Source organism: Panicum virgatum, chromosome 3N, assembly GCF_016808335.1.
Source record: "Panicum virgatum strain AP13 chromosome 3N, P.virgatum_v5, whole genome shotgun sequence".
Classification (NCBI taxonomy): Eukaryota; Viridiplantae; Streptophyta; class Magnoliopsida; order Poales; family Poaceae; genus Panicum; species Panicum virgatum.
The window spans coordinates 50,868,227-50,893,402 of record NC_053147.1 but is presented as its reverse complement, the minus strand read 5'-3'; the positions used below and the strand labels follow the sequence as shown (position 1 = coordinate 50,893,402).

Below are 25,176 nucleotides of genomic sequence, written 5' to 3'. Positions count from 1 at the left end.
TCATCGCACCCACCCCCCGCGGCCTCACACACACGCCAGCCCCGCCGCCGCTCACACCCCGTGCCCCCACGACACCAAGCCCCCTACCCGAGGCCACTGCCGCCGCTGTCTTCGGCCGCCGCCGCCGTGACTTTGGCCGCCGCTGCCTGAGCCCAACAGTTCCGCCCGGCCCCGAGCCCGACCGCCCCCGCCGCAGGACCGCCCCTCCCCGAGCCCGAGGACCCAACCGGCCCCGCCGCGCGACAGCCCCGTGTCCCCGAGCCGCCTCTTCCTCGGTCAACCGCCGCAGACGCCTTCGGCCGCAGCCGCTGCCGCGCGCCCGGCCTACCCCGCCGTGAGACCGCCCCTCCCCGACCCGCCCCGACCGACTTCTTGCCGCGCGACGGCCCCGCGTGTAACATCCCGAAAAATTTACCAAAATAAATCATTCGCTAAAGATCAGTTTCAAAATCTTTGAGCTCAAATCGTTTGAAAATCTTTTCTATCCGAAACTAATCTCCTAAAATCATTTTCCGGCGATCTGTCATCCCGACACCAGTACCAATCACCATCCAGTCTCCCTATTCTCCTCGTTTCTCGTGCACCTCGCTTCTCATCGACACCACGCCCGGCTCGCGACCGGCACCGCAAATCCAGCCGGCGCCTCCTTTTCTTTTCTCCCTTTTTCCTTTTCTTCTTTTTCTTTTTCTCTTTTTTCTTTTCTTCCTTCTTCTCCCTCCTGCTTCCTGCCCGAGCGTGGCTCCCCATGTGCGCCCACGCGCTGCATGCGCACCCCCCACGCGCACCACGCGTCCGGGATGCTCGGCGCGCCGCTCGGGCTTTGCCCGAACCGTCCCGTCGCCCTGTGCCGCCTCGCCGCTTGCGCCGCCGCTCCACGACGACAAACGCCATTAATGGCCGCCCGAGCTGCTCGCCGGCTGGCCACCGCTGCCCCGTCCCCTCCACCTCCTCTCCTCGCCTATAAATAGCCGAGCTGCTCTCCTCCACCATCCCGAGCTCGCCGAACCATCCCACTCCGCAGCTCATCTTCTTCCCTGCCTCAATCTCGCCCTCCTTTGTTTCTTCCCCTCGAGCAAGCCCTCCGATCGATCTCCCCCACCAGTCCATCTCGGTGCAATTCCCTTCAAGGTGAGCATCTCCATAACCTCATCTACCTCCCCCAACTCGTGCCGTTTCCTACCCCTGCCTGAGCCGAGCTCCCCACGAGCTCCCATGGCCATAGCCATGGATGCTCGGGGCGGACCTCCTTCCACTTCGTCACCCATGCCCGGAGTCACCGGAACGAAACCCCCTCACTCTCCTCTCTCTCCCCATACCCTCGGATTTGAAAACGGTGGACTGTAGCTTGATGCCGGCGAAGCTCCGGTGAGCTGCCACCGTGAGTGTCGGCGGCGCTACTGTCGATGGCCTCACTGCCCCTGTTTCCCCTCCCGTGAGCACATAAAGCTCATAGGCGTTGAGGCCCAGGTGCACATGTCACCAACCAGCAGCCCACTCGAGTTGTCAAAGCCCAACACGACCCCCACCAGTCCAAAAACTAAAGCCCAGCCGAATTACCCATACCCTTTTTCTATTTTCGACATATAAACAGCACCCAACCTTGGAATCAACGTATCTGCACCATCCGAGCTCCAATTCACTTGATTATTCTTCCTAAATTTTTCTAAAAACATATACTATCTATTCCTCAAATTTTCATCTCCTCTTGAGCTCATTTTATTTTATGTTTGTGCTTGTTTGTCATTGTGCTATTCTCGCCCGTAGCCGACGGAGTGACTGGCGAGGAGAACGCCAAGGAGTACGCAGAGCAGTACCGCGAGCCGGAGTCCGAGAACGAGTACCGCGAGCAGGAGCTCGGCTTTGAGGACGACAAGTTCAATCTCACCCTTTGATGCATATTTTGTCCCAGTTTTATAAACATAACCTATTGGCTTGTTTTACAAAACTGCATATGCTTTGCCCGCTGAAAACATGGTTGGATAGCCACCCCTTGATTTGTTATAATCATTTCTTGACCACCTAGATTAATGTCTAAATATGATTTATTCTATTTGAATGTTAATCATTGGCCTGATTTATTCTATTTGGATGTTACAAAACTGCATATGCTTTGCCCATAACCGCGTAGAGTTGTACGGTGATGTACCTTCTGATGTAATAAATGTGTATCAGCCTCCTGGGACTGATATTTGTATCACATTTTAGTCACCTATTATGAGGGGACGCTTCACCGCGCCCCCGAGCCGTCGCCTGACCGCCGCCGTGGCGGCCCGTGTCCGCCCCTCCACTCCGCCTCGGAACCGCCCCTCCCCGAGTCCGCCCCCATCGGCTCGGCCCGGTGTTCGCGCGGCGCGGCCACCACGGCATGTCGCCACCAGTGCTGCCGTCGGCGCACGGTGCCACCCGGCCGAGGAGGAGCAGGCGGAGAGAGAGAGAGAGAGAGAGATAGAGAGGATGAGGAGGTGGAGGAGGGCCGCGTGCGCCGGCATCCAAGGAGGACGACACTGCGCTGGTCGAGGGAGGAGTAGGTCACCACGTGCCGGCGTCTGAGGAGGAGGGCACCGCAGCGGTGGAGGGAGTAGGAGGAGGAACCCCCGCTTCCCACCGGCTCGCGTCACACGCCGCCGTCCGTGCTCTGCGTGCACCCGCGCTTCTGGTGAGTCCCAATTGAATTTATTTTAATAACATGTGATGATATGAAATTAGTTTATGAATATTAGTGATGATAGCTCTTTAGACATACTTTTGAAACAAATTAGTGATGAATGCCTGTGATTTTAGTTCTTTATAGACATGCCAAATGATTTTATTTCAATGCCTGTGAAGATATCAATTTGTACTTAGTTTTTTGCTGGGTAACATATAATGATCTTGAGCTTCTGTTGTACAGTTAAATTTTTTATGGTCGTCATCAAACCATGTGAGACATCCTTTACCAAACAACAACTCAGTTGTGATGATAAGATGATTGGACTGGGTGTCTCACATGGTTTCATGACTGCTATGAACCCCTTTGCCACTACCTGTGATGTTTCTTTTCATTCAATCTCAAGGTCAAATGAAATGCAACATATATGAGACAAAATTCAATTTTATTATTTTTGGAATCGTGATTGTTATCGTGACATTGGTTTTGGGACCTCACTGTGCCAGGGAGGTGCTGGTAAAATTATTCTCTAACACTATATGGTTTTTTTTTTGCAGGAATCGGTCACCACCACCTGGTTCCCGCCGCCTTCCTCCGTCACTGGGCCCCAGCCGCCATCGACATCGACTCGTCAGTTTGCAGGACAGCAAGGTGAGAGGCATATTATTCGACCCTCAATCCGTATCATATTCGTAGATCTCAACACTTAGTTAGACATCTCCCGTTCGAAAGAGATACGGTTGGAAATATGCATATTTTTACATATGTATGATCGTATCTGTTTCAAATTGTCCACGTTTTATGTAGATGGGTTTAGTTTGCATGTTCTGCTCCGATCTGAGACAGAGTTTCGGCATCGCCTCCCTGTTGTTCTCCGAATACACAATCTCCATGTCAGGACGTGTATTCGGAGAAGAACGGGGAGGTGCTGTCAAAATTTGTCTCGGATAGGAGTAGAACATGAAAACTAACCCCATCTACAGATACTCGGGTGGGATTAGGACCTATCTTCACCTATTAGAGCATGATAGATATCATGTACATGCAATTGATTTATATGTCTTGGTAATATATTAAAGATAGGATGGATGTCCGTGACTAGATGTACACAGGCTAGTTCGGTAAACGTGGCTGGACAGATGAATTCGTTCAGAAGGTTGAAGATTTTCTGAAAAAAAGCTTTTGGGCAAGAACAGAGTAAAGCTCCGTGTCCATGCCATCAGTGTGCAAACAAGATATTTCAATCACAGTTCAATATGGGTAAACACATTTGCACCAATGGGTTTGTGGCAAACTATACCCAGTGGATCTGTCACGGTGAAGCCCATCGTGCGAGAGACGAGGTCGTGAGATAACGTATCGAGAATTATGATGCTGATGCTGGGTGTGGAGACATGTTAGATGATTTTCATCAAGCTCAGTTCAATGAAGGACCTAGCCAGGTTAGGGAGGATCCACCAGAGGCAACTGCAAAGGCCTATTACGATATGTTGTCTTCGGCACAAAAACCATTTCACGGTCATACTGATGTTTCTCAACTAGATGCCATCGGACGTATAATGGCCCTAAAGTCTCAGCTTGGCATCAATCGAGATGGGTTTGATGATATGTTGACAATTTTTAGCAGCCTGCTTCCGGCTTGTCACAATTTGCCACGCAACTTGTATGAGGCACAAAAACTACTTCGTGCACTTAAGATGCCTTACGAGCAGATACATGCTTGTCCGAATGGATGCATCTTGTTTAGGAAAGACCAAGCTGATGCAAAGTACTGCCCTAAATGTAAATCCTCTAGGTACCTGGAGGTCTACTCAAGTGATGGTCAAAAGAGGCAACTCGAAATCCCCATGAAAATCCTACGGTACCTTCCATTCATACCGAGGATCCAACGGCTTTACATGACTGAGGAATCCGCTAAACAGATGACATGGCACAAAGAAGGCAAACAATAGCATCCGGAGAACATGGTACATCTAGCCGATGCTGAAGCATGGAAGTATTTTGACGGGCGTCATAGTGAGAAAGCTGGGGAGTCTCATAATGTACGTGTTGCATTGGCAATAGATGGGTTCAATCCTTATGGAATGACGGCTGCCCCCACTATAACAAAACAGCCATGGAGATACGTTTTATTCATAGCCTAGATGCGTTTTATTTCATCTTTAATGTAGTGTAGATGCGCTTTGCTAAAACGTGTCTAGAGCGTTGCCACACGGACCGTGTCAAGAAACGTAGATACGTTTTGCTAAGCGTATCAAAAAGACATGACATGCTTTTCTAGAGACGGTGAATGACGTTTCGATTCAGGGGATGTAGATACGCTTTATTTTTTTCTCCCTTTTTTAGTCTTGTGCTTTTCTTTTTCGTTTTCCTTTTGATCATATTAGTTTATAAAGTCATGTAGGACATTCCTTTGCCATATTTTTTTCCTCATTTATGCAGAATCATATTTCACTTTAATTTGGTCATAAAGTACATGCTAGGGAAACCACGTCTGGCCTGAGCAAGTATTCATTTAATATTAAAGCTCCTCTCAACAAACCAATCGATCATCCATATACAATATGATGATCTCACATATATACTGCCCTAAAATTTATAGATTTAGAATCTATCAAAAACATTTCATGTATGCAGATACTTGTATTTCACTTCTCCACATTGCTTCATTCGGCAGATTTTCTGTATGGACTTTCGTGATCCTGGAGATTAAATAAATAAATTCATTGTTATATGGTATGAAAATGTGAGCACAGATTTAAAATGATGTAACTACAAAAATATCCAATTGGAGATAAAAGTAAAGTTATTTTCCTCTTAAATAATCATGAAAAAACTTAGCAAGGAATCAACGTGTGAACAAAATTCTGTCAAGTCTTATTCAGAAAAATCATCATTATTTATACTAGGACAAGTGTAGTTAATTTGTACTACCAGACTATTATCTTTCAAGGTCAAATATTCTATGACATCACTATTGACGAAAAAGGCTTCTCTGTAAAAACCTATATTGAGAAATCACATAGTAATCTACATGATGATTATAGATACCACAGTAGTACAAAACTGTAATGCTGAAAGATATATGACTTTTTTATGCGCAGAACATATCTACACGGCTAATCTATTGTAGTGCCCATATACTTGTTGGCCCGTGTTCGTTATCCCCCTCAATCCCCCCCTGGAGTCATGTTTCAACGACAGAATATATTCTTGTCGTTGATAATTCCTGGATACTCGGGGGATAATATGTGTGTGTATATGGAGCCTCTGGTTGATGATTTGTTCCGTGCTTGGGAGAAAGGTGTATGGACATACGATCGAGCTATAAAGACAAACTTCAATATGCGAATGTGGTACATGTACTCCCTGCATGACTTGCCGGCATACGGGCTATTCTACGGCTGGTGTGTCCACAGAAAGTTTCCATGCCCAGTATGCAAGGCAACTCTCAAGTTCTTATGGTTGGCGAAGGGTGGCAAGTATTCTTCGTTTGATTTGCATCGACAATTTCTCCCTATTGACCATCCATTGAGACGAGACATCAGAAACTTTACAAAAGGTCTCGTGGTTGAAGACCCTCCACCCCAGATGTTAACTAGTGCTGCGATTCGTGCGCAGTTAGATGCGCTCAGGGTAAAGAAAGAAGGTGGCTTTGAGTGATATGGTGTGGAACATGCCTGGACTTAGAAGTCAGGTTTGTGGTCCCTATATGGATGATCTTTTGCTTCCACACAATATTGATATGATGTACACGGAAAAAAATATCGGTGAGGCACTCTTTGGTACAGTAATGAATATTTCTGATAAGACAAAGGATAACGTTAAGGCTAGAGTGGATCAAGCTAGGTTATGCAATAGACCAAAACTCAACATTCCGCCTCCCAAAGACGGGAAGAAATGGAAAAAGCCTCTAGCCGAATTCATCCTGAAGAAGCACCAGACAAAGGAAGTACTAGAATGGTTTCAAACTTTAATGTTTCCCGATGGGTATGCAGCGAATTTGAGGAGGGAGGTGAACTTAACTACAATGCGAATCAATGGGCTCAAGAGTCATGACTACCATATATGGATTGAGCGGCTTCTTCCGGTGATGGTTCGAGGCTATTTCCCTGACAATGTGTGGCGAGTGCTGGTAGAGTTAAGCAATTTCTTCCGCATCCTTTGTGCTAAGGAGTTATCTCGTACTGTAGTTGCAGAAATGGAACAATTGGCTCATGTATTGCTTTGTAAATTGGAGAAGATCTTTCCACTAGGCTTTTTCAATCCCATGCAGCATATGATTTTGCACCTTCCGTATGAGGCACGAATGGGGGGGGGCTGTGCAGGGCCGTTGGTGCTATGCAATTGAGAGACAACAAAAGGTTCTTTGAACCAAATGTAAAAACAAATGCAAAATTGATGCTTCCATTGCTGAGGCGTATTGTGTTGAGGACATGTCAAACTTCACAACAAAATACTATGCAGAGGCCCTGCCTAACGTGCATAATCCATGCCGTTGTTACAATGCCGACGAAAATGAATTGAACCTCAGCCTCTTCAGAGGGCAACTCGGAAGTGCAAGTGGTGCGACTCCTAAGACCTTGCAACATTAAGAGTTGCGCACTATCATGATGTATGTGTTGACCAATCTTTCCGAAATGGAGCCATACATTAAGTAAGTTCTCAACAAACTATTCTCGATTATTTGTAGCGTATCATCAATATTCTGCATCCAACCCTCTCGATTTTGTTCTCGTTCGTACATAGAATTTACTCATCAATTCTGGCGGGGGAAAAGGGCAGCGACCCCGCAGCAAGTTGATACCCTTCTTAAAAAGGGTGTAGGACGTGGATCGCCTGATTACATTTCTTGGTTCAAGCAAAAGGTATGATCATTCTGTAGCTCGTACTTTTTGCTTGATATTACAAGTTCCGCGTATGTGCGAATAATATAACGACCTATCCTGCTTCAATTTGCAGGGTCAAAACGATGTGTATATGATTCCCGAGTTGATGCAGTTGCCGATGGTTGTGCCTATAAGGTCATGTCATACTCCGGCTATGACGTCAATGGATTTCGCTTTCACACCAAAAGGCACGAGCAGAGCCGGCCCGATCGAAGAACCATAAATTCCGGAGTTTGTACGACAGCTCATGATGGGGTCGAGTATTATGGAAGAATTGAAGAAATATACGAACTAACGTTTCATGGTTGCAAACCTCTTATACCCGTCATATTCAAATGCTATTGGTTTGATCCCAATGAAGTGCGAAGGACCCCTAATCTTGGACTAGTCAAAATTCAGCAGTCATCCGTCTATCCAGGAGATGATGTATATATTGTGTCACAACAAGCCACACAAGTTTATTATCTCTCATACCCGTGCAAAACCGATGTACGTCTTAGGGGTTGGGACGTCGTGTACCAGGTATCACCACACGGTAAACTACATGTCCCAAACAATGAAGATTACAACATAGACCCCAATACATATGATGACGAATTCTTTCAAGAAGATGGGTTATAAGGGCGTTTTGAGATAGACTTAACTGGATTGATCGGAATGGAAGTAGACGATGATGAAATGGTTGAGGATGAGGACGCTGGAGATGAGGTTTATAATGCGAAAGACTTAGAATTACTTGAGCAATTACAATTAGGGGTTGACACTGACATTGCACCTATGGACCACGGGCCAGAGTATCTCGACAGTGGCCCGCCCTTACGCTCACGGCTATCCGCGGTAGAGCTCCGAGTACAGGAACTTGAGGTAAATTCTAATTTATTCATCATTCATTCAATATGTATATAAATTTCCTTTGCATTGTAACATTGCAATAAAAAAATGTAGGCCCAGATGGCGACGCAATCAGTAGCACACGAGGCGGCGATAGCTGAGGAGAGACGGATACGCGAGGAGGAGGCGAGGAGTGCGCAGGCCGAGGATCAGCAGCAGATGGCCCAGATGTACTCTTTCATTCATGGTCTTTCGGTTCAGATGGGTCAACAACTACCACCGATGGCCCGCTGATTGCGGCTCCAGCACCGACAACTCCTCCTGTGTGCCACTTCACAACCTTGTTACTTTCATTTCAACTATTAGAGACCTAGAGAATGTACAGACTTAGACTCACTTTGACCTAGAGATTGTAGTTTACAAAACGTACAGACTTCGATAAAATTTTGAATGTTTTAGATTGGAGTTTAGATAACATAGAGATTTAGAGTCTCTTAGACAATTCTATGAAATTTGAAATGGTTTAGATTATAACTTTATCAAACTTGATTATTGTCTTAAATGCAATATATACTTTGTTTTGCAGAATCAATCGGCGGCGTCGAATACGCCTGAGTTGTCGCCGGGAATGTCACCGACGTTCCTCGGACAGCAGCCGTTCGCACCTCCATTGGGGCCTCCGCCATTCACCCCTCCTCAGTTTGGCCCTCCTCCATTTGGCCCTCCTCTGTTCGACCAACCTCCGTCGTAGAAGACAAATTTGTATTTGTGAAATCGAGCTAGTTTTAGTTTTTCGGTGTGTGAACTTGTGTATTTGTTACTTTGGATTGTGAACTTGTGGTCAAACGACGTGAATTCATATATATCGACTGCTTTTGAGCTTTATTATGCTATATTTATGGTGCATGTGATAATTGTTGTCAAATATGAATATTACATGTGATATTTGTTTGTGTGGGTACTTTTATATGATAAAAAACAAAAAAAATATTCTGTTTGGTCACTTTGCCGTGTGCCTGGATCCTAGCACACGGCAAAGTGACCATTCCGCAGTCCTGTACACAACTTTGCCGTGTGTCTCTAAGACACACGGCAAAGCGACCACAGTTTCTCCGTGTGTCTACATGGCAACACATGGCAAAGCGGCAGATATTCGCCGTGCTTCTGGCCTCGGACACACGGCAAAGTTTGAAGCTTTGCCGTGTGCCCTGCTTTAGGCACACGGCAAAAAGCTGCCGGTGCCGTCAGCCGTGCCCCGTCTTCGTACCATCTCCGTCCGCGCCGTCTCCACCTTTATTTGCTGTGTGCCTAGAAAAACACACGGCAAACTTGTTTGCTGTGTGTGCGATAAAAAGCACACGGCGAAACCGGTTTTGCCGTCGCTGCTGTTCGTCGTGGGAGTGTCGCCGTCGGTCGCGCATGGCAAGGCTGTTTGCCGTGAGTTTTTGTGGCTTTGCCGTGTGCCTGCCGCAGGCATACGGCAAATAGGCCGATTCAAGTAGTGATTAATATCCCATTGGGACTGCCCTTCGTTTATAGGATACGGTTATACTTTTTCTGAGTACAAGAATGCCCCACTGCCAGTTAAGGCGTATTCTAGCACACTAAGACATCAATTAGATTTTATTCACAACCATGAGATGTATTTCATTCACAAATCACAACAAAGTGAGAGTGTAAATCAAGAGGGCCGGTTAAGTATTTGGCATGTGAAAATGCCCCGCCAGCTATCGACGTGCAGAAGCATTTAGCCATCACTGTTCTGTTCGCTATATATTGACCCGTCACGAGGTAGAAACAAAATGCCCAGTCCACTGCCAGCTATAGTAAGAATTCGACGTCTCCGGTCTGCCTTCTCCGCACTTATTTGTGCGTGCATTCGACACAAATAATGCTTGTATTTACCACCATTGGGTGGTAGTCCAACTTCGCTGGGCGACGACGACGAGCCCATCTCGGACAACTGTTGCCAGCACATATACGAGGAGAGTGAAGCTTAACTAATTTTCGGCAAAGTCTTCACGGCCGGCAAAGTCCACCTCGGTTCAAGCTTTGCATCAGCGCTCAGTAGATATTTCTACGTGTCAAGTTATATTTTTTTTAAAAGAGAAATTTTATTGATTTCAAGCACAATACATCAAGGTGATACATCATCTTGAAATTTTCCCGACCTCTGGCTAAACGACACACAGCCTAAAAAGAGTTTGATAAAGATCCTTCCACACTAATGACTGTCAATCCTAAGACTAGACCGCCACCCATGTGCCCGGACAAAAAAATCCTTGGCCACCTGTGCCAAAAAATGAGAAGCCGCTACAAGCTTGTTCTGCAAAGTATGCTTCTGAAGGATAGCCTATGTAGAGAGCCAGTGCGTAGTTGAGTAGATAACCTGCAAAAGGAAGATTTTTTTGTTATCGAACACCATAGTATTTCTGCACAGCCAAACAGACGAACACAAGGCTGCCGCGCCCAGAAGTACTAGTGGCTTATATTCTTTAGGAATTTTATTGAGCCAGCTCCCACACATACTATGCATATTATGAGGTTTTGGTATGCCCCAGGCCGCATAGACCGTAGCCCATACCATTCTCGCGAATTGGCAGTCAAAAAACAGATGTTGTATCGTTTCATTTTCATGACAGAAACAGCACTGTTGGTTCCCCTGCCAATTCTATTTTGCAAGATTATCCTTTGTAAGAATAACGCCTTGTCTAAGATACCAGAGAGATATCTTTATCTTGAGTGGGGCTTTTAATTTCCATATTCTCTTATTTAGATTAGGAGTGTTCTGATTGATTAATCCCAGATAATGTGACTTTACCGAAAAAATACCTGTCTGGTCTAAGTTCCAATTAAATTCATCCCTTTCTTGGCTGAGAACGATAGTTGATAGACGTGAAACAAGATTATTCCACATCACCAACTTATTGCCAATTAGATCTCTACGCCAGGAGATGTTTGGGATCTGTGTATTTAGTATATCAGCCACCGTATCCTGCTTCTTCCTGACTATATTATAAAGTTGTGGGTATTGATCGCGTAAAGGACTATTTCCTAACCAAGAGTCTTCCCAGAATTTTACTTGAGACCCATCTTTTATCATGAATGTTCCGAATTTTAAAAAAATCTCATTTTACCTTCATCAGGCTTGCCCAGAAATGTGAATCTCTGCTCTTTCATTGGACCTGTACCAACAGTTTAGACCCTAGATATTTATTGCGTAAGATCTGCTGACATGTACCATCTGTTGTTAACAGGCGGTATAGCCATTTACTGAGCAAAGCTATGTTTTTTAATTTCAAATTGTCAATCAGTCCCCCTTGATCCTTTGATTGACATAGGATGTCTCACTTTGCTAGCCGATACTTCCTTTTATGCTCGTCACTTTGCCAAAAAAATCTAGATCGAAAATAATCCAACTTTTAACGAACCCCTTTTGGGATTTTAAAGAAGGACATCATGTATATGGGCAAGTACTAAGAACAGAATTAATGAGTGTTAAACGACCTCCATTTGAAAGGTGTTTACCTTTCCAACTACTGAGGCATTTTTTAAACCGTTCTTGGATCTTGAGCCAGTCGCTATTAGACAATTTTCTATAATGAATCGGAATACCTAAGTATCGGATTGGGAAAGATCCTGGGTTACACCAAACAGTTCCATGTACTGACTTTCGCAATTCTTCGCTTCGCCAAAGCAGAAGATTTCACTCTTATGAAAATTAATTTTGAGGCCCGATAGCTGCTCAAAAGCACAAATAATAGTCTTCATGTTATGAGCCTGCTCCAGATTATGGTCCATAAAGAGGATTATATCATCAGCCTATTGTAGTATTGATAGCCGGTCATCTATCACATGGGGCACCACACCGCTCAGCAAACCCTCTGCTTTTGCTCTCTTAATGAAAAGTGTGAGCATATCGGCTACTATATTAAAAAATATGGGTGAAAGTGGATCTCCTTATCTAAGTCCTTTCTTTATTTGAAAATATGGACCCATCTCATCGTTGACAAAAGTTATATGGAGTGTTGTATGTCACTATTCTACGTGCGTGCGGCATCCGTTCCATATCAGTACTCACCAATCGTCGTGCACGCTTATTGCCAATATCAGTACGTGCATGCGGTGTCCGTTCCACATCAGTACTCACTATGTCACTATTCTACCTTGCATTTCCCACGGCTAATATTAACACTAGATGTTTTTGAAATACTAGATATTTACACAATATATCGTTACGGAATGTAATAAAAAAGATGTTGACCCTTATGGAAAGAATTTGGAAGGTGCTTCACTGAAATAACCACCTAATATGCACTACTACAGAAAGCATTGGTAGGAGCGGGTAGAATCACATTTTTAGGGGCGGATGGCGCACCCGGCGCTTTCTCCAGCTACAAAAATAGCTATTCGCAGGATGAATACATTACACGCCCCTGAAAATGCATTTCCAGAGGTGTGTCACCCCCCACCCGCCCCTAAAAACCGATTTGTAGGGGCGGGTCACCCCAACCACCCATACAAATTGGTTTCCAGGGGCGGATGGGGGTGACCCGTCTCTGTAAATGCATTTTAAGGGGTGAACCGTCCCTACAAATGAAATTTTCACTGGCCCACCCGCCCTTAAAAATAACGCCCATTTGTAGGGGCGGGTGGGGGATGAACAGCTACTACAAATGGATTTTTAGAAGCTGCTCAATTGCTACAATGACATAACTCTCTAATTGTAGGAACGGGTGAAATTTTGATCCACCACTAAAAAAATCGAGGTGTTTCTACAAATTATTTTCGCAGCAATGATACTATCACCGAAATGATTTTATATGACACAACCTCTCTGTGGTTAATAGAAGCGATCACATCAAGAAACAGCCTCCATAAATGGCTAGGTGGTCTCTAGACAAATGTCTGCTTGTGAAAATCATTTATAGTGACATGCAAAGTGAAGTCTTCGCCTTTGTTAATCATCAATTAACAGAGGCGCTCGTATTAGGGACACCCTTCTCTGTAATCAATTTTCAGAGACATGCTCAGCCATCTATAAAATTCAATAGTAATAGAGGCAGACATTTTAATAAGCGTCCGTCTCTAAAAGTCATTCTTCAGAGGCGAGCGTCCTCTGACATCGGCCATCTCTAAAAATATTTTCGACAAATAGTAATTAAGTACTTTTTCATATGAACTCAGATTAAAGCAAACAATGCATCAAAAATTGTAGCTCACGACACAATCTACAACTTTGTACCCGGATTTTTAAATTTAAAAATTAAAATATTCAAACAACCATGAATATGGACATGTTCAGTACAAGTGGTAGTTCTCAACACAATCTACAACTTTGTACCCGGAAAGATTTTTAATTTGAAGTAGTAGAGTCACAAATATGTCTTCTAAGTTCATAGATTTTGAAATACAAAATATAGAATTTCTAAGCTACCTTGAATGTTAACATAGTTGATACCATAGATATAGTGGTGGACCTGATCTTCATGTTTGCTACTAATAAGATTTTGATTTTATGTTTTTTACTGTGTCAAATATTAAGTTTAAATTCACATATCTTAAGATTCAAATTTATGAATTGTTCCAAAATTCACATATCTCTTGGTATATATACTACAGATCCATATATCCTTGTAGACTCAAATATCCCTAGTAACAGTGCTAAATGGACTCATCACTTCACTAACACCGTAAAAGTCAGCAAGGAAACCAACTATATTCTTTGTTAGATATGTGTCGAATATTTTGTATGAGTCGAGTTACATCAGGACTTTGAGATGTATTTGGTAGTATAGAGTTATTGTTGTAACCATGATGACATAGGGACAGTGATGCCTTGTTTTCCGTCAGTGATGTGCGTGTAAGAGCCGATCGATAGTGATGGTCTTCTCGATCTGCAGCAGTGCTTGCCAGTCGAACCCACTCTAAAAAGCTGAGTGTTAATGTGTTGGCAATTTTATTCAGCCATGAACGACTGGTAAACGACCAGTCAGCCGATATTGGGTTCGCTTGCAACCACTAGTACAAATACTAATCCTACCATCGCATAGTTAGCCAGGGTTTAAGTTGTGTATATTGTCTTTAAGTGTAACCACTAGTAGTACTAATAGTAACAATCTAACAATAAGACCCGAGAAAGCCGAAACTGAATGTAGTGTGCTCTTTTAAACCAATGGTACAATACCTTCAATCTTTTTCATAGCAGTATAAAAGATGTCAATACAAAAATCGATGTTGGGTCCACTTCGAATAGCAGAGTTTGGCTTGTGATTGCTAAGAAGATGAGCAAAGCTCTGAGTCATGACAATTGTATATTCAAGTTCATCATCAGATTTTATTGCCACGGCTCAATGGAGCTGCCGCATGTCACGGGGCCTGCATCTTCCATGAACCTGACGCGGACACCTTTCGCGTAGCACATTGATTCTCCTATGAACGTTAAGTATACGGCATGAAAATACTTTGACGCATCGACAATCCAGAGCCGGGCATGAAAATACTTTGACGCATCCACAATATGCCAGGGCCGGGCCGGCCAGCATCGACGTCGCCACTCGATCTTGAGCCCCTATAAAAGGCCATGACGTGCGGCCTCCTCTACGCACTGCACACTACTACACAGCTGCTAACAGCACAAGCTAGAGATTAGTAACACTGCAGGTAGGGTGCCCAATGGCAGCCATGCCAACGTGCTTGGTCGCGCTCGTCGTGGCACTCGGGTTTCTCTTCCCACAGGGCTCGGCGGCGAGGACAACTGCCGGGTTGTCCATGGAACAGCGGCAGGAGCTGCAAAGCCTTCTCAGGAGGCTCAACAAGACTCCTCTCACAACCATCGAGGTAGATAGATAGATAAACACAACACGCCGTGTGTGTTCAGCAGCATGACGTTCATGCGTGGGCATGCTATTATTTATTATTATAAATACTCATACCGTACCGATGCATGCATGCATGATAGAGGTGTAGTAGCTAGCTCTACCTCCCATGGATCCGTCGATCCACGGATCATTCCTGTTTGGCACAGCTTCCCACTTCATGATCGAGTTGTTGTGAACTGCTTATCTTTTTATTTTTTGCCAAACATCATCTTTCAAGTTTCAAAACAGCGTCATGGTTAAAGCACTACACCACAGCCCTGAAATGGCGATGAGAAGATTGTCAGTGTCTCAGTGTAACCCACTATATCGACGTAGAGTCAGTCGGTATAAACTTTTACCGACAGACAGATCCGGTCAGTACATGTCTCGTTAGTAAATGTTTTATCTTTTTTTTACCAAACACCATTTTTCAAAACAGCTTGATGGTTAAGACTTAAAGTTTTTTTTATGCTCGCACAAAGGAATAATTAAGAGAGGTGAAGCTGAAACAATAACTTTAATATTAAAAAGTTAGCATCCTATAACTTTAATTTATTTAGCGATTCTTGAATAGCAATTACAATATAGAATGCATTCTAACCAAGAATATTAGCCAGCGCACACATAATCTTTGCTTCCATACTATCTATTTCTATGAATGCCACAAAGAGGTCATAAACCACTAGTACTGAGACGTCTTTCTTGGACCTCCCGTGGTAATACATTTCTGCTGGCATTTTTCTCAACTTTGTTATCTCTAGAAATACATTTTCACCATAGACTGCTACTTTTACAGGACTGCTGCAGCAACATTTTTAAACATGACAAGATGTCTGATATTTACTACCTACTGAATCCATTACAAATTTTAAGTTGTTTTACGTACCTTTAATTTGTGCTGATTTAAGCTTCTCCTATTTCGAACAAGTTATTTATAAAAAATGCACAAATATATCCAACCTCAAACTAGATGCCATGAAAAATAATTTTGATGGCCTATTTATTTGGTATTAAGTATGCTAAAATATTTTATGTAAGCTTGGTAAAATTTTGACAAGTTTGATAAAGAATAAAATTAAAAAAAATACTTACAATATGAAACAACCTGCTTTTTTCAACTTTGTTCCAACCACTGATTCTGAGAAATTAACAGAGCCCAGATGGAGATATCATAGACTGTGTGGACGTCACCAAACAACCTGCATTTGATCATCCCCTACTCAAGAACCATACTATCCAGGTTTTTCTTTCCAGCACCATCATTTCCATATCTCTGAGGTGTAGAAAATATGCAGTTGCCACCACCATCAACCATGTATCATTATATCACTGAATTGTCAACTTTCAGTTGCGGCCTTCTTTCCACCCTAGAAGCCTATATCAAAACTACAACATTACCTCCCATCCAATCTCTCAAACATGGCATCAAAATGGTAAGTGCCATGAGAACACCATACCAATACGAAGAACAATGGCGAAGGATGTCCTAAGGGCAAGTTCTATCAGCATGTATGGCAAGAAGAGGCCCAGGAGTATTCCAAACCTCAATTCCATAAATAGCCCTGACACGCCAAATGTATTGAAAGGCCACCAGGTAACAAAATTTCCTTCCAGAATCATTGTCATGTTTATTGATAATCTCCCTCTTTGATTCGTACTATTATTTCTACAATTGCTCATTTAACTTTATTTTCTTTCCCATGGAGCAGCATGCTGTAGCAGCTGCACAGGATAATAAATGCTATGGAACCAAAGCCTCCTTCAATTTGTGGCAACCAACAATTGCTCGGTCAAATGATTTCAGCTTGTCACAGTTCTGGGTCAGTGCAGGTTCCTACAGTGGCAACGACCTCAATACCATTGAAGCTGGATGGCAGGTCAGACATGCATGAAGTGGAAACACAATACCTGCAGTATTTTCTGCCTTGTTTGTTTTTTGTTTGCATCAGGAAAGAAAACGAAGAACGTCAAGAGCTCTGGTCCTTGCCATTCTTATTTATAGATAGCTACCAATGCATCAGGATATTATATATATATATATATATATATATATATATAAGGCCTCAGCATTCTTTAATGATGCAGTAAGCTAAGTTGTGCAATACAAAATTGCAGGTTTACCCAGCTATGTATGGGGATAGCAATACCAGACTCTTCATCTACTGGACTGTAAGATAAACACCAGTCTATCCCTTTTCTTTAAGGTTGGGATAAGGGTACTAACTTTCTTTTGATCTGGCATATTATAGCGGGATGCATACAAAAGCACAGGATGTTACAACCTATGCTCAGGGTTTGTCCAGACAAACAATCAGATCGCCATCGGTGGTACCTTGTCCCCAGACTCCACCTATGGTGGCACACAATATGACTTTGATATTATGGCTTGGAAGGTAAAAAAATAAATAGCATTCACATCCAAAGAACAAAAAACTAAATTCATTAATGTGCATAGAGAATGCTTCTTTGTTCTTCTTTAATAATATGGCTCCCATCATGGTATGTGTGTTGTCAAATACCATAGCAGTTGTGTTCCCTTGTATGCTTCACATTTTGTTCCGATCCCTGACCCAGCTGTTAATATTTTCTTTTGAAGAAGGCCTTACATGCTGAAACTAACAAATCTCAACCCTTGTTAATGCATAGAAGTTTCAACCATCTTTATCTTTTTTAACTGATGATCCAGTTACTACATCTATTAGCCGCAAGTACAAAGTACTCAAGTAGTTTACTATGTTACAGTTTTCTCAAGTTCTACGCTATACTTTCCTATTGACACAGTTGCTTTACAAATGAATAGACTTTGCACATCTATTAGCCATATCATATTTGAATTCACAACTTAAACACTGATCCCAGTCAGCTCATTCGTGCCTATACAATTAGAACAACGACAAGGCATTCATAATGGCGTGTCAGAAAAAAAATGTTTAAAATAAGCCTTTATTTCAGTGTGATTCCACTGGAACAAGTATACTGATTTCTGCAAATTAAACATGTTCTACAAAAGCATTTCTCATAATATGCGCTTGCATGCAAAATAACATCCATGCATGCTGATTCAAATTTACAATAGAGAAAGGTTTCTCTTACAGTCTTACGTGGTGGTTGTGGTAATGGTTGCACACTTCAGTGTGTGTGTGTCTGTAACGTTTTTGTGGGACACGTTTAATGATGCCGCATTTCTATTCCATTGCAATAAAAGGGAAGAACTTGCCCATCACGCGTATAAAAAACACATAAACTCACATTAATTTGTTGATGTATGATTCTGACTATAGAACTCCCAATTAACATTTCGCTTGCATGCAGGACCCACAGAGTGGCAATTGGTGGCTACAAGTGGGAGGCAATGACGTGGGTTATTGGCCATCCACGATCTTCACGTCCTTGCAAAATAGTGCCTCCTCTTTTGAGTGGGGCGGCGAGGTATTCTCACCTGACGCTGGCCAGACTTCGACACAAATGGGTAGTGGACACTTCCCTAATGAAGGATTTGCCAAGGCTAGTCACATCAAGAACATGCTAGTAGTAGATTCGTCGAACACCCTCAGATCGCCAAGTGGTGTGAACTTGCTAGCTACAGACAGCAAGTGCTATAATGTGCAATGTGGTACCAGTGGCAACTGGGGCACGTACATCTACTTTGGGGGACCTGGCAAGAATCCTAACTGCCCATAGTAAAAAAGTTGCACTACTTTGAAAGTAAAACTGCCTCGTTGACACACGACGAGTACCAATTTAGCAATATAATGCAATATGTTTCACTACACACACTCAATAAGAATTGTTAGGGTCTGTATTAATGCAAGTAATATGCATATCCACGTACGGCCCTGCAATGGTCCACTCGCTATGTATTCATCAACATCTGTAAGATGTATGATCAAGTTTTAAAAGCATTCAGCAGCAGATGCATTTACTTTTCATCGCATGTTCTGAAATATGGAATTAAGTAAGTATTTTGTGGTTAGTTACCACAATTATATAGGCATTGCAGCAAAGAGACACGACTGACCCAATTGTTTTTCTGAGTAAGGTTCGACGCGCATCACTGTCGGGTCATGTTAGGAACTGGCGGCAATGCCCCTGTCACCTTATTTTAAAATTTTGTCTTACGGACCCTCTCGTTACATCTCTCATCCTCCTCTCTCTCTCCACCCCCAATCTCCCATCTCCTCAACTGCCGTCTTGCATTGTCTCTCCATCCCCGGTCTCTCGTCTCATGAGTCGCTGTATAGTCGTCCCCCAACCTCCCCTCCCCATCCCTTGTCTCCTTAATTCGTCGCCGTCGCCTGGCCTCCCCAACCTCCTCTTCACGGCCGTCGTCACCCTCCTCGACCCACCTTTCCTCCTCCCGGCCTTCAAGCAGCCCCTTTCTCCGACCGCCGCCACCCCCCGCCTCCCCATATGTCCTCACCCCCGGCCGCCACCTCCATTCCTTTTTCCCACCGCAGCCTACTCGTCCCTCTGGTCGAACGGCCTGCTAGCGCTGCCCCTCCTGGGCTGAGCTCCAGGCCACGAACTGAGATGCAAGGCCGAGACGCGTCTGGGCTCTGCTGTGGGGCGCCCCGCCTGGGCCGCTGCACACCCACCTGGCCCACGCTGCGCGCTCCGAGCGTTCGCTGCAAGCTCCTGCGCGTGCTCTGCAAAGGAGGCGCTTCAGCGCCGCCGCCGCCGCCACGCACGCACGCCTCCCTCTCAGCCGCGCCCTCTGCTGGTCCTGCTCGCCCCTGCGCTGCCATGCACCGCGCACCTGGCTGCTGGCTGTGTCTTGGATTTTGGAGCACCACAAGCACCGCCACTCCGAGAAAATTCTTGCTGCTGCGTAGCCCAGTGCTGGTGCCAGGAACTGAACCCCTGCAGGCCACGCGCAAGCACAGCAGCCTGTTGACGACAAAAATTGGTCGTCGGTATGCAGGGCCGTCTCCAGAAATTTGGGGGCCCCGGTGCGGAACTCTAGATGGGGCCCTAAAATATTTTATAAAAATATATTTAATAGAACTCTCTTTTTTATAAAAATTAATACAAGTATCACTATTTAGAAGTATATCAAACATCAATACTTTAAAAATATAGGTAGTACTGACGTTATGCTTTACTAAGAAACATTATCAGTATAGTTATTAATGCTATCACCAATATTAGTGTTATACCTACATGCTATTACCTCCATGCTAATAAGGACAATACATGGTCAAAATAAAAAAAAATCAGTTGAAAAAGACAAGAACTGATAATAGCATTTACGAACTCACGTCAATACCTCAAGATGATTTGCGGCCTTCGAAGCTTGCTCGCTTGGCCGAGAGATTGTTCTCCTATTAGAGAGCATGCAGTCGCCCTTGGCCCTTGTATATGGGAGATGAGACACTGAGAAGACCGACACGACGCGGACTGGTTCAAGGCAGAGGCTATGAGCCCGGGGTTGGGGCGGGGGGAGCTCGTCGTCGGCAGCAGCTCTGCAGCCGACAGGATCGCAAATAGTGAGGTTACGAACGGCTAACACGGTTGTGTTTAGTTCTAAAATTTCTCTCTCCAAATTTTACTATTTATTTATCACATCAAATTTTTTGTTTCATATATGGAGCATTAAATGTAGGTAAATAAAAAACTAATTGTATAGTTTTGATATACACGACGAGACGAATGTTTTGAGCCTAGTTAGGTCATGGTAGGACAATAATTACCACAAACAAACGAATAATGTTATATTTTACTACAATATCTGATGTAATTTTTTTAACCACCATTTTACAGATCTAAGGCAAAAGAGACACGGGTATGACACACAATGCAGATATGGATGGAATAGCATGACAGCTCGTTGTGAGCATGTGACGATTCATAATTGTCAAACGATTGAACCTTGGGCTATGACAATTAGAAAAGTTGGGGGGCCCTCATGGGTGGGGGCCCGGTGCGGCTGCCCACCCCGCACGTGGCCATCGACGGCACTGTCGGTATGACTGATCCGACCGAGCGGTCAGACCGGTCGGTACGCTGTAGCCAGTTCGGCAGGAGCCAACTGGCTTGACCGGTGGGTTGGACCGGTCGAAGAGGAGTTCGAGTACAATTAGATTTTTAGTAGATCTAGATCTGTAAAAAAATTCCTTGCGGGATAAGTCCATCCCACCCTATAAATATAAAGGGTTACGGCCGATTGAGTCATCACCCAATCGATCAAAACATAATACAATTACTACTTTTTATTGTCTTTACTTTTTGTCCAAATTCTAGCTTTTCCAACCCTCATCTGCTGTTCTTCTTGCGTCTCCGCGACGTCTGAAGGTGTTCAAGGTGGCCTGCCGACCCTATAATAATTCTGCGCGCGCTTGCCCCGACGGGGTCTCTCCCGGGCGAGCGTTCGTCGGTCGTCGCCGATCTTCACCGGTGACCGGTCTGACTGGTCCCCTTGACTGGTCTGACCGCCCTGCGTAGGATAGCTGCATCGACCTTTTCCTTGCGCCGTGCATTCGAGCACAATCATGTGTTGGCCCTGATTCGGCGCCAACATATTTTGGCGACTCCGCTGTGGAAGAAAGATCTTGGTTATTAAAAAACTGATCTAATTTATTCCATCAACTACCAAGGTGAAGCTGTCAAATAGTGACGTTGATGCCGGCAACATTGTTAGGCCGACTGTTGATGAACTGTCAGCTGAAGATCGTCAAGCTTATGAAGTCCTCATCAAGGAATGCGAAGAGGAGAGCACACGGCGCAAAGAGAAAGAAATCGAAGAGAAGCGTCAGTGGTTCTTGTCTCACTTCTCCAGGAATCGGAAGGGTGAAGTCTTCAAGGACAAGGAGGTGGTCATTCTTTCGGATGAAGAAGAGCAAGCCATGGCAAACAATAATGTAAGTACTTCAGCATCATCTGCTATTTTGGAACAAGTTAGTCAATTATTGGTTGATGGTCAAGAAAAGATGCTTGCTACTGTCCAAAACATGATTGATAAATCTTTAGGAAAGTAACCTTTGGCCAATATAAGTAGTGCTCCAGTATCTAGTGTTGCTGGTACTTTTCAAAATCATACTATGCTTCTTGAGTCGTTGGCAACACCTGCACCATAGTATGGCATGCCGTTGAATTTTTATGATGGTCAGAAACCTCCAGAGCAATACAATGCGAACAGAGCGGTCATACCGGTTTCACAAACCGGTCCGATCGGTCATGGAGGACCTGTTCCAACCGGTCAGACTGGAATACCAACGGGTCAGACCGGTCCTGGTGCTCTAGTGGTGTATCAATCATCTTCTGAACCAATTGCTAGTATACCTCCTGTTCAGGTTGATTTTAGCTGAACAAATGGATTTACTGGTTATTGTGTTCCTCCATACACTACCATGACATATAATCCATATACTATGCCTCCTCAAAGTTCGAGTTTCTCATACGGTGCAGCGCTAAGCAAAAGCATGATGAGTCTGTTGTTGAATATATTAGAAGATTTAGAGATACAAAAACCGATGTCATAGCTTGGTTATTTTTGAAAAGGATCTTGCCGAATTAGCTCTTAAAGGTTTGAGATCTCATATTAAAGAAAAATTAGAAGGATATGAGTTTCTAACCATTAATCAAGTATTGCAAAGGACTTTGGCTCAAGAAAGCCGAAGTAAAGATGCAAAAATTAAACCTGATCGTCTTCGTATGCATGTGCTACAAGGTGAATCTTCAGACGATGAGGGTAATGAAGTATATGCTGCTGAATTTGTATGGTCATTTAATGATAAACCCAGCACTTGTGCTTCTTTAAAGCCGATTCCTAAAAATTGGCATGATGAGGTTAAATTCACTTTTGATGTGATAAAGTGTGATAGGATTTTTGATGAGTTGGCAAAGCTTGGAAAAATTAAGTTCTCTCACACTATTCCATCAATGGATGAATTGAAGAGGTGCGCATGTTGTAAGTTACACAATACTTTTTCTCATGCTACCAATGATTGTAATGTTCTTCGTAGACAAATACAATCGGCCATAAAATGATGGATGATTGGTTGTTCCTGCACTGCAAATTGATCAAAATTCTTTTTCCTATTCATACACTTGAGTTGTCAAATCCAACAATGTTGATTCGGCTACATCAAGCCGAATCGGCTAAAGGGAAAAATCTGATCAATGGTGAAGAGAGGCATGAGAAAAGGCAAGACAAGGAAAAGAAGACCGACAACAAGTCGACCGGTCTGACCAGTTCAAATAGCGGTCCGACTAGTCTTACCGGTGCTAATAAGACCAGTCTGACCGGCGCGCCTAGTAAATTTGGAAATTCCTCTGGATGTAAAGATAAGAAGAGACCGAGCTTCAGAGAGCTCCTGGCGTGATAAGGAGGGGCCCAGAAACAAAAGGCGCAATCAAGCAAAGTCAAGGTACGAAGTCATCGTCGAAACATAAAGAGCGAATCAGGTCAGGGTAATTGTGCTTCATTTAACAGACCTATTGCTCCATGGTATTGCTAGTGTCCTTACTTTTATATGCCTATAGATTATAGTCGGATGCATATGCCATTATATTATATTCAATATCCTTCTATGTTTCTAAATCATACTTCACCACAAAGATCGATTGTTGCTAGCAATAATCTGGTTGAAGAAGATGTTGATTGCAGCAAAGGGGATCAGAAGAGCGCGAATCAGGATTCAAAGTACTTACAGCCGACGTGGTGTCCCTCAGGCTTGTCTCATACTCAGAAGCGAAGGCTACAATGTTTGCACAAGAACGAAACAATGCAGCAACAAGAAGAGGTCGTACCGATGAGATCAGCAACCACAAAGAAGGTATGGCGGCCCAAACAGGTTGTTTCAATATCAACTTGATTGGAACAAGTCATGGCCGATAATTGTTTATCGCCCTTAGCACAAATAATGGCCGATGTATTGTTAATCATCGCTCTTAGACAACTTTGGTCCGGTAGATTGTTTTTTTACAAGCAAGCTATACAAAAAAAAAACAGGGAGGCATATGTTGATGAGTAAAATTGGCCGTGACTGGTCTGACCGAGCGGTCTAGCCGGTCGGTACGCTATAGCCAGTTCGGTAGGAGCCAACCGGTCTGATTGGTGGGTCCGACCAGTCTAACCGGTCGAAGAGGAGTCCGAGTACAATTTGTTTTTTTTTTGTAGATCTAGATCCGTAAAAAGGATTCCTTATGGATAAGTCCATCCCACCCTATAAATATAAAGTGTTACGGCCGATTGAATCACCATCGAATCGATCAAAACATAATACAATTACTATTTTTAATGCCTTTACTATTTCTCCATACCCTAGCTTTTCCAACCCTCATCTGTTGTTCTTCTTGCGTCTCCGCGACATCTGAAAGCGTTCTAGGTGGCCTGCCGACCCTAGAACAACCCTGCGCGCGCTTGCCCTGAAGCGGTCTCTCCCGGGAGAGTGTTCGTCGGTCGTCGCCGATCTTCACCGGTGACCGGTCTGACTAGTCCCCTTGACCGGTCTGACTGTCCTGCGTAGGATAGCTGCATCGAGCTTTTCCTCGCGCCGTGCGTTTGAGCGCAATCGTGTGTTGGCCATGATTCGGCGCCAACACACCCGCGAGCTGTCTCCCCTACTGCCAAGGCCAAGGGCCCGCTCCCTGATCTTGCGCCAAGAACAAACCAAAAGAGAGGAAAAAGCAGTACACCAAGAACAACACAAGGGAGCACGAAATTTCAGTGAAAACCGAATCGAATCCCCAGAGTGGAAAATGAAGAAAGGGTCTCCTTTCCCATGAATCCGTAGTACAAATCTCTCAAAAATTCACCTCAAATCCCTAACCTGAGGTGGAGAAGGGAAGGGAAAAACAGAGGAACGAGAGGGTAGAGGAGGGGACGACCGTGATCTGTTTGGCCCGACCAAAATTAATGGTTGCCCATCCCCTTTTTATTATCCTCTAATTCCACCACTAAGAAGACTAAAGTACCCCAACGCTATTAATTATAATACATGCCCACGCA

At 44.1% G+C, this 25,176-nt stretch overlaps 1 protein-coding gene and 1 long non-coding RNA gene across 2 annotated transcripts; both read left to right on the top strand.

The window, feature by feature from the left end:
* Positions 1–2,117: 2,117 nt before the first annotated feature.
* On the top strand, positions 2,118–8,749 carry LOC120666124. The gene is made up of 4 exons (XR_005671571.1): positions 2,118–2,656; positions 3,205–7,515; positions 7,610–8,400; positions 8,482–8,749. It is a non-coding gene; the product is annotated as an uncharacterized LOC120666124 (long non-coding RNA).
* A 6,240-nt stretch (positions 8,750–14,989) lies between these two features.
* On the top strand, positions 14,990–19,139 carry LOC120663335. Its single transcript, XM_039942140.1, has 7 exons — positions 14,990–15,207; positions 16,381–16,467; positions 16,576–16,821; positions 16,937–17,104; positions 17,343–17,396; positions 17,477–17,620; positions 18,540–19,139. Exons 1-7 carry the CDS (start codon positions 15,043–15,045, stop codon positions 18,906–18,908), a joined length of 1,233 nt encoding a protein of 410 aa, XP_039798074.1. The 5' UTR covers positions 14,990–15,042; the 3' UTR covers positions 18,909–19,139.
* The last annotated feature ends 6,037 nt before the right edge of the window (positions 19,140–25,176 follow it).